The 10,493-nt window shown below is 39.2% G+C and overlaps 1 protein-coding gene across 3 annotated transcripts in view; it reads right to left on the reverse strand.

The window, feature by feature from the left end:
• EXOG (exo/endonuclease G) overlaps positions 1-10,493 on the reverse strand; it is a 32,439-nt gene that overhangs the window by 17,956 nt on the left and 3,990 nt on the right. For 2 of the 3 annotated variants that reach the window (XM_023732214.1, XM_023732215.1), the window contains 3 exons: positions 8,169-10,400; positions 5,126-5,202; positions 3,135-3,249 (listed from right to left, as the gene is read on the reverse strand). In XM_023732214.1, the coding sequence (XP_023587982.1) occupies positions 3,135-3,249; positions 5,126-5,202; positions 8,169-8,324 (348 nt within the window). In that variant the 5' untranslated portion in view covers positions 8,325-10,400. The remainder of the gene's footprint in view (positions 1-3,134; positions 3,250-5,125; positions 5,203-8,168; positions 10,401-10,493) is intronic. The other variant, XM_004377318.2, reaches the window with a different exon arrangement.

Consider the following 10,493-nt stretch of genomic DNA (forward strand, 5'->3'; position numbering starts at 1 on the left):
AAAAAAAAGGTTGAGAAGTTAGAGGGTTGATACGTTGTGGGGCTGTTAACCAATGTCATAAAACAACATGTGTACTTCTGTTTCATGAGAAACTATTTGTTCTGTAAGCCTTCACCTGCAGTACAATTAAAAAAAAAAAATCGGTTCTTCAGTCTTTGCTTTTATGACAGTTACATTTCTTGGGTGTAAGTCATCTATTTTACAGAATGCCCTTCCACTGGGGTTTGCCTGATACTGCCACATGCTAAGATTCAAAGTTATGTGTTTTTGGCAGAAATATCACAGAAACAATACTGTATCCTTGGTGCATCACACCAAGAAGACAGCTATCAGTGAGTCCCACTGCAGGCGATATTAACTTTGATCACATGGTTAAGTGGGGTCTCCCAGGGTCTCCATGGTAAAGCTACTGTTTCTCCCTTTGTGATCGTAAGTAATTTATGGGGAGATACTTTTAAACCGTGTAAATGCCCTACTCCTCATAAAACATTCACCCACTAGTCTTAGCATCCATTGATGGGTCTTGCTAATTTGTTAGTTGACATTCTATAGTAAAGCAGTTTTCTCTTCCACTCTGTGTATTTATGGATTCTTACTCAATTCAACAGGTTTTAATCTATTTTATTTGATATTCAAATAAATTCAGATATAGCAAGGAGGAGTTTCCGCCAAGCTGGAGCCTAATGTCTTTTGGACATGCCCCCAACCACTGCTGCAGCATTTCTTACTTTCTGGCTCAAATGTTCCAATTTACTTCGCACCTGCCCTGCACTAGCCCTTTTCTCCAAGAAGCGCTGATTCCTTTTGGTGGGGATGGATTTTTAGAAACCAGGATCTGGGTTCAAGGTATGTTTGTTGCTAATGGAGTATCACTGCTTCTCTTTCTGTTTCAGCAGAAAAAGCTAGAGAGATATATAACATTTTTTATAAAGTATTGTTTTACACATACTTAACAGAAACATCCACACAAGAAAACTATTTAGTGAAAGGCTCTTAATTAATGGTTAACTTTTCCTTTTAAACTCTGTATAAAATTTTCTTCTACTATACAATAAGCTGTATGTATAAATCAATTTTATGAAAACCAAGTACACAAAAAACTGCAATTTGATACTTAAGGTTTAGAAGTCAGAGCTCTCTTTTCCAGTGATAAGAGTAAAGAGGATTTAACAAAGCTCAAGAGCAATTAACATTTGAAAAATAAAAGAATACAGAGCTTTATGCCATTTTTTCTTCTAATACTAAAAGAATACACTAAAATTTAATTAGCAAGTTGATCAGAAGGGAGAAATTAGTCTGCTTAAATACTAACTCCTTTGCCACTTCTTCACCCCCAAGGAACTACCAGAATACTCTGAGCGTGCAGAAGTCCTAGAAAACAGCTATTCTACCATTTTCACCCAACAAATAAAAGTAATTAGATCAATAATTTCATGTGGAAAAAAAGGAGGAGGAGGACTTCACAGACAGCCATGTGAACACCCTGGATGACCAGGCACAGCTGATCCAGACAGGCTGAAAACAAGCAAGTCAAGTGGGACAGACTACAACCTCCACGTTTGGTTTGTTTTCCTGAACTTGTTACAGGTTATCCAATTTTATCACAGACTCTCTTAACTAATCATCTAACCGAACCAGCATTTATTAAGTATCTATTCCCAGAACTGAGCTAGCGCTTCCTTTCAAATACACCTCCCTCTGTGACTTTACCAGGGAGTTCTTCCATCCCTCTTCCTCCTCACTCCACTTTGTTCCCTACCCTATGCAGACCTCACAGTGTATCACTCCAACCACCCTCTTGGCAGAATCTTCTCTACCTACCTGCCCTTCAAGCATACTTCTCTGCAAACAACTAACTAATCTGGAAGGCTGGCTGAGAATTCCCCAGGACCGTCCAATGACTGAAGCTCTCATGTTACTCTTACGTCTTCAGTGTCTCGTTCCTTCAGCTTATACAAGTGCTCAACTATCTCGTGACAAAACAACTAATTCATCTTTTTAAAAAGCCAAGCTTCTTAAAGAAAAGCTTTTCCTCCTCTTTGCTCAACTCACCACAATCTGGCTGTGATCCTGCACTGTTCCCTCGTCCTCAACCAAAAAAGTTAACTAATTCATGGCGACTCTCTCCCGTATCCCTCTATTCATCTTCACTCCAACTGCCTGATTTCAGCCCTCGTCTCTTCTCAAACGGACTGCTGCGGTCATGCCCTAATTCCTCTCCTCGCCTGTAATCTCACCTTCAAACTTTCCTCGTCTACTTCTCTCATGCACTGCTGCCAGAGTACTCTTTCTAAAACCCACAACAGAAGAATACTCTTTCTAAAACCCACAACAGATCACATTTCTCTCGTGTATAAAACAAATCTATGACTTCTCGGTGCCTAAAAATGAAAATCCAACTCTTCATCACAGAACAACGATCTCTGTTATCTGGTTCCTGTCGTACCTACTGGTGTACAACCCTCATCCCCTCGAGCCACCCATACTATTGGGCCCCACAAGCTCCAGTCTCTGTAACGACACACAAATCCCAGAACTGTGCTGTTGATTACAAACATCCTGTGCTCATGCTGCTCCATCTTCCAGATTCCCATGCTCCCTCCTGCCTCAGTTTACTTACTCATCTGTCAAGATCTAGCTCAAAAATTTCTTCTGTTAAGCTTTCTGACCCGAACAAGTAGTTATTCGGTCCTTTTGTGCCACCATTTCATACATGCGTTTATCTCTATTACAACGCAGCACACTTTCATGTAATTATTAACATGTCTGTCTTCCTTTCTAAACTGTGAGCTCCTTGAAGTGAATGGTTGCTTTTTATCCATCACTATATCCCTTGCGGAGCACTGGTGGTTCAGTGGTTAAGAGCTTGGCTGCTAACCAAGACATGGGCCATTCAAATTTACCAGCTGCTCGTTAGAAACTCTATGGGGCAGTTTTACTCTGTCCTATAGGGTCGCTATGAGTCAGAATCGACTCGATGGCAATGGGTTTTTAACAGGTATATCCCTTGTGCCTATCACCTGAAATACGTGCTCAATAAATACTGTCAAATGAAAATAAAAAAGTAAAATACAGAATAAGAGACAATAATTTTATGCAAATAACATAAGCCTTATGTTAAAACATGTCCCTACCTGATAACTAACTGTTCTCTTTCCATCACTTCCAGTCTGAGGTAAGGTCAAAGGTCCAGATACTATCCAAACATCTTCAAACCTTTCTGTCAGTTCTCGACAGTACATTTCTATTCTGAGGGAAAAAAATGGATGACATTTTCACAGACATTAACGCAGAAAAGAAGCAAACTATATCGAGTTCCTAAAAAAGACGCTAAGATTACTTGAGAAATTAAGTAAGAAAATATGGCACAAAACCTAAGTATATACACAATCATTTTCCCCAAGTTTATTTATTGCCCCACTATTTCAAAAACCACACACATCAACTATCTACATTTTTCTGAGTGCATTCAGCGCATACATGTTAGAACTGTAATTCTGTTTTCTGTGTTCTCTCTCAAACAGTTTTTATGCCACAGTTTTCAAATACACTTTTTATAAGAATTATGTCATTCCAACAAGGTGATGTACTTTTTTATTTAACCATGCTCACTGTGGGACAATTGAGTTTATCCTAACACATTTTTATATAACGCAACACTGTATGAATTCCTTAAGATAAATCTCCAGGGCCAGAATTATTAATATTTTAATGACTCTCAATCACATATAAAATTAACATTTTTAATAGGGTTGTACCAATTTACTCTGTAAGCTCCAAAATACAATACAGAAGTTTCCCAACAACCTTTACAACATTGGTATTTATCATTTAAACACCGTTTTCACTAATTTACCAGATAAAAATGACAAGTGACTAGTTTTAATATACACTTTCTTATACCGTGGTTGGAAGAGATTTATAAATGACAGATGCACGTCATCATTCCACCATTTCCCTATCTCGAAAACAGAATCAACAGCATTACTTCCTATAGCATACCTGCCTAACTGCAAGGTAAAGACCTCCTCCCACCCCCCTCCCAATTTATCTCTTAGGAAAGGAAAATGTTAAATGCTTCCACAGGTATGAAATCAGCAAAATCCAAAATATGGAAGGAAACTCTCCCAGGCACATATCCCAGCTCTTCAATAATTTGTAAGGGAAAAAAAAATAAGGGAGAAGACGGGAAAACCTACAGATTAAAAGGGACTGAAGAGACACAGCAAGCAAATCTATGTGTGGACTTAGTTTGAATCCTGATTGAAACCAAACACCAACCAAAAAAAAAAAAAAATGGAGACAATCAGGGAAATTTGAACACTGATAACTGATAATAAGGAAAAAAATTACTATCAAATTTAGGCCCAATAACAATACTACAGTTATATTTTTTTAAAAATTCTTCTCTTCTAAAAATACATACCAAAGTATTTATGGATGAAATTATGTATACGTGATCTGCTTAAAATAATCGGAGGAGGGAGCAAAGGGAGCGTAGGTAGATGGAACAAATGGCCATGACTGATAATTCCTCTGGTCTTTTTTTAGTCTGAGGTGCTCTCTTAATTATTTTAAACCACAAAGCATTACTGGGGGAAACCTAACAGCTTGGAATAACCTCAATCAGCACAAGTTTTGTGAAGAGATCATCTGATACAACTGGTTAAATGTCAGAAAAATATAGAAACCCAAATGACTTTATAGTTAAGTTCTATCAAAAACTGGTTAGTGGTTATGTTTAATCATACCAAAACTTGAAAACAAATCTTAGAGACTCTGAGATACAAGCAGAAAAAATTATCCTGTCCACTGGACGCACTCAAAAACCTGTTACAGCCTCAGTTATTAACAGGAATGATATTTTGAGTAGTTCCTTCCAGAACCTGCCTTTTGACTAGTGGTAAACAAGACCAAAATGGCTGGCTAGGTTTTAAAGTCCGTACTCCCATCGAAGTCTATACTCTAGAAATAAAGCAAAGAAAACTGGTCCAGAGTACTTACCTTCAGAAGTGATACCTTTTCAGTAAGAAAGATAGAAACAGTGATAGGCACACTAGTACAGTCTCCTGCCATATCATTCACTCATCCACAGAACCACATTTTAAAAACTCTCACCCCTTACCTGTTCCAGTATCCGGAATTATTATCAAAATTCTGAGGCACAATATTGGAAAGGTAAAAGGTTTCCGCCATGGCTTTCTGTGAAGAGAAACAAAAATAGTTACTTCCACTAAAATTCCTTCACCTTTTAGAAATCTTTTACAAAGCAGACACACAGAACTAGCTCCTTATTATTCATACACGAGCTCCAGGTAACTGCAGCAACTACTTGTCTGGACATAAGAAAGCCACAGCTATTCCAGGACATAAAGCTCTATCATTACTCAAAATAAGGATGAAAACAAAATACATAGTTTGGTGTGCTGGTTTTCTTTATAACGTCTAACATCCAAACCTATAATACAGACTATAAAAACTAGAAGTTTCAAATATAAAGCTAAAGGGTAAATCCTGTTTTAAGCATAAAAATTCCGGAAGTAGTTTCTGAATGAAGTTCAACTTTCAGGAATTTTAAGTAGTACAGTGCAAACATATTAGTTCAAAAGTGGCAGAGAAAAATTCCTTGTTCTTCTGAATTTCTGGCCACTATGCATCCATCCGGGAGCCCTGGTGGCACAGTGATTAAAGCGTTCAGCTGTCAACCAAAAGGACGGTGGTTCGAACCCATCGGCCACTCCACAGGAGAAAGATGTGGCAGTCTGCTTCCGTAAAGATTTTCAGCCTTGGAAACTCTTACGGGGCAGCTCTACTCTGTCATACTGGGTCGCTATGAGTCAGAATCGACCTGACGGCAATGGGTTTGGGGTTTTTTTGGTATGCATCCACCTTACACTTCTGACCCATAAACACAAGGCTGCATTTGATTGTATTTCCTTTCACTGATCCATTCTAACTGCCAAAGGCATCAAATATCTTCCCTTCAAGCAGTGACTCTTAGCCTTGGGTGCACATTGGAATAACCCAAGGAACTTTAAAAATACTGATGGCTGCGTCTCACCCCCAAAGTTTCTGACTTAATTGGCTTGGATTGCAGGTCTGGGCATCAGGATTCTTTAACACTTCTCCAGGTGATTATAAGGGGTACCCAAGGTTAAGAATATCTTCATGACAATAATCACCAACAGTTCACATAATAAATAATACACATTACTTTTCTCACTCACACCCCATAAAAAGGACAGCCTTATACCACGATTCTACTCCTCTGAACATAGCTCACCAGACAAAAAGGAGGCACCTGACCCAAAGGGAGCCCACCCATAGAGGGGAATGAACTAGAAAGCAAAACCCACTGCCGTCAAGTCAATTCCAAATCATAGCGACCCTACAGGACAGAGGAGAACTGCCCCATAGGGTTCCCAAAGCTGTAATCTTACAAAGCAAACTGCCACATCATTCTCCCACAGAGCTGCTGGTGGGTTCAAACCACCAACCTCTGGGTTAGCAGTTGAGTGCTTAGCCACTGCACCACCAGGGCTATGAACTACAGACTCAGGAATCAGAACTATGAGAGGCAAAAACTGGTATAAGTTGATTGCAAATAATATAGCTTCAGAGCCTAGGATGGCCAGTGTCATGTTGGGTCATGTGCAAGATGGGGAAACCAATCAGCAGAAAGATAATTAAAAACAAAGAGCTGGAGAAATAGAGACTATGCACTCCAGTTAACAATAAACACCCCAAGTGCTCAGATTAGGGTTTCTAAACACCATTCCCACTAAAAAGAACCAAAATTCCTTGAGGATATGGTGGATTCTGGAGACAGGGAAGGTGTAAGGTGAGCCTGAAAATTTTGTTGGGCAAGGAAGCAAGTGAGCGTTCAAAGACTGATAAGGACACGTCAAAACGACACAGGAGCTGGCTTACAGGGGTGTGCACTGGCAAACACTGGGGTACCTTAAGAACAAAAATATTAACAGTAATGGGTTATAGCACACTGAATTAAAAAAAAAAAAATTCATGAGCCCAAGATCATTAAAAAAAAAAAAAAAACGGAGTGAGGACTAGAGAATACAGAATGTCAGCTAAATAGATACAGAAAGAATGGCAGAATTAGGAAAATTCAATATTTTTTTAATTACCAACATTAATAACAAGACAACAATCATTAATGGATGCTAAAAGCAGAGTTCGTAGATTATGGTGTATTTACTGTAAATTTGATTTTCAGATTGTTATCTTTTTCTAAGGGAGAAACGTAGCTTTCTATTAGACAGATCTAACGAACACCTTACTCAAGTGATCAAACATGACATTAGTGACAATGGAAGAACGGACAGACGGGCCTCCTGACAGAATGCAGTGAGAAGAACACAACATCACCTATCCAGTGTTCTTGCTAAAAATTATTAATCTGCATCTAAAAATAACGAGGAAACAAACAAATCCAAATTGTGGGATAGTCTATAAAGTGACTGGCCTGAGCACTTCAATAACAATGTCATGAACAACGTCATTTCTTCTCTTCTCTGGCAGGGAAATTATTTGAAGGAAAATAGAGACATGACAACTAAATGTACCATGTGACTCATGGTTGGATTCTGGATCAAAAGTAGCTGTAAGGGTCATAATTGGGACAATTTGGGAAATCTGAATATGAACTGTATACTGGATAAGATTATTATATGAATGTACAAAAATGCATTTGTACACATTTCTTGGATGCCATGACACTCTTGTCATGCACACAAATATCCTCATTCTTTGACGATACACGCTCCTGAGCAACCTAGTTAGGAATGAAGTGTTACTATGTCTGCAACTTACTGCCAAGAGTTTTTTTAAAGTAAATGTATCAGAATGTGTTTGCTGTACTATTTTTTCCACAGGTCTAGAATTTTTCAAAATAAACGTGAGCGAGCAGCTTCAGCAACCAGTGGCTTCTCAGTTCTCTTTTACACGATATCTAGTGTCCCTTGTTTAGCCTGTTTAAAAATGTTTCAGCATCTGACTGAAAAAAAAAAATTTAAAGTCACGAAGGAGGACAGGAAATGAGTATGGAAAGTCTCCAGTTTGAAGGTCTGGCTCCTAGGTGTTTAACCCCCAAGTCCCCTGGTACACCTATCACCACCCACACCCCCACTCCTCCCCTCAAAAATGCCTACAGTTGAGAATTTGTTATCTCCTGCTGCAGCCATGTGTCCTCGCGACCACCCACTTCCAAGATAGTCCTCATTGAGGGCACTGAAGACTGGAGGGATGCTGGGGTCAGGCCTGAATTTACAATGTTTTCTGTCTGCATCACCTGAAGAAAAACACATAAAATGGGTAAGTTATCAGCGGACAAATACCCTGATAAATTCTCTAAGCAAGGCAAGCTGGCTGCTGCTGGCTGGTATCTCTGCTAGCAGCTAGTACTTAGGGATAGTATGCATGTCTCAAATTCCTAGGATATTTCAGATACTCCATCTGAATTTAGAAAAGGAGTAGCCTGGGAAAGAATGCTTTTCACACAATGTAGCCATCTCATATAATTTTTATCCTGACCTTTCGAGCTAACAATAAAAATCTCCTAGATAGTGTTTAAGTAAAAGCAACGACCAATCAAACAGATGAGCTGTAAAAAAAAAGCTGCACTATAAACTCTTCCCTTCCATAAAGATCCCCATGTATTGTATTTAGTACAACTGTACTGTGAAGTGTTTATATGTACTGAAACAATGGATATATATAGACTAAAAACAATTTGTTCTGGTAGGCACAGCCCGGGGATGGGAGGGGAGAGGTGTCTGATATCTCACTTACTGCCTCTTCAGCCAACAACAAAACAAACATTTAAGTTATGAGCTCAACCCAGAAATTCCTGAAATAATTATTTGAGTACTACACAGAAGAAATCTCAATTTTTACTTATTATCTAATAATACCTCCAGAATGGTTTGTCACAAATGACATCAGCAAATTATTACATTTTCTACTGCCATTAGGACAGGCCTAGTTACAGAACAAAAATTATGAGGACAAATGGAATATACTCAGACTGCTCCCCAAAGAAGTGTGAAATGGAGATCAATGAAGTTACTGATTCCAATGTCATATAATTCAGCCCAGAAAAGTTTAAAGTCATGGGATCCCAAGGTTCAGAGTAAAGCAACTAATACTGTTGTTGTCAGCTGCCATGGAGTATTCTAACTCATGGCGACCCCACATGTAGAGAGCAGAACTGTTCCATTAGGATTTTCAAGGATGTGAGCTATCAGAAGCAAACTGTCAGGACTGTCTTCTGAAGGTGCCTCTGGGTGGGTTCCAACCGCCAGCCTTTCAGCTAGCAGTCTAACTCTAATTGTACCACCCAGGAACGTCTAAGTATCTAATAGCTAGCTTTTCATAATAACTTCATAAAGAATAAAAATAACTGGTAGTGCAGAATTATCAACACACTGGAGTCACTTCCTTCTATTCCTAGTACTCACTGCCCTTGAAAAGCCATTTGTGAGAACTTCCAAAGGCCTAGGATGAAAATGCTTTCCTTGAGAAACGACGTGAATTTGCTTCTGTCAGGGTCTGGAGGCATTTCAGTGGAGGATATTAATCCAAGTTCAGGGTTTAAGGTTTCCTCATCTACCCAGGCTAAGTGGATTTGGGTTATGAGCCTGCATGATAGTCTGTGGCCTCGGCTACTCTAAAACAGGCTTTTTATTTTCCTTTTTGACCCTTCTCTGCTCAGTGCCAAGGCAACCTCTGTGTAGTTCCTTATGGTAGGCAGCAGGGTAAGTTCTGGTTCACCCTTCCCAAGGGTGTAGCTCTTTCTGGAGTTTTAGCTTAATGTGGGGAGGGTTTCCTATGAGACAACCTTCCTTGGGTGAGCCCAAGTAGAGCAAAGAAGAAATAATCTGTGGACCATATATCAAATTAAAAGCCAAATTACAAAATACTAATAAAACTTACAACTATGCCAAAAGGTAATATTCCTGAACTCCTACATATCAATTAAAAAAATAATATCCCAACTGAAAATCAGATAAAGAGTAATTCATAAAATGTTAACCCTCACTGGTAATCAATAAATGCAAATATACCCAACTACTAAATTGGTAAAGCTCAATAATGCTCACTGTGTGTGGGTGAGGGTTGGGGGAGACAGGAAAAACAGTGATGTAGGAGTGTAAATCAGAATATCTACCTAGGAACCAAAGAAACCACTCCAACATTATGACAAGATCTGGTCATCTTAACTACAGGATCTACCGACACATAAGCACACATGAACAGGTGTACGCACCTGCCTACCTCTCCAGCTTCGTCTGGCATCACCTTCTCCCTCGCTCACCAAGCTCCAGCCACTCTGGCCTTCTTTTAGTTCCTCAAAGGAACAAAACTCTTCTCCACCTTGTGGCCTACAAAATTTAGAGCAAGGAAGATTGTTGTTAATATTCTCAAGCTTCTTTACATCTCGGCACGTGCAGAAAACGCTGATGTTTGTATGGCTC

The sequence above is a fragment of the Trichechus manatus genome, unplaced genomic scaffold (genome assembly GCF_000243295.1).
Source record: "Trichechus manatus latirostris isolate Lorelei unplaced genomic scaffold, TriManLat1.0 scaffold00049, whole genome shotgun sequence".
Lineage (NCBI taxonomy): Eukaryota > Metazoa > Chordata > Mammalia > Sirenia > Trichechidae > Trichechus > Trichechus manatus.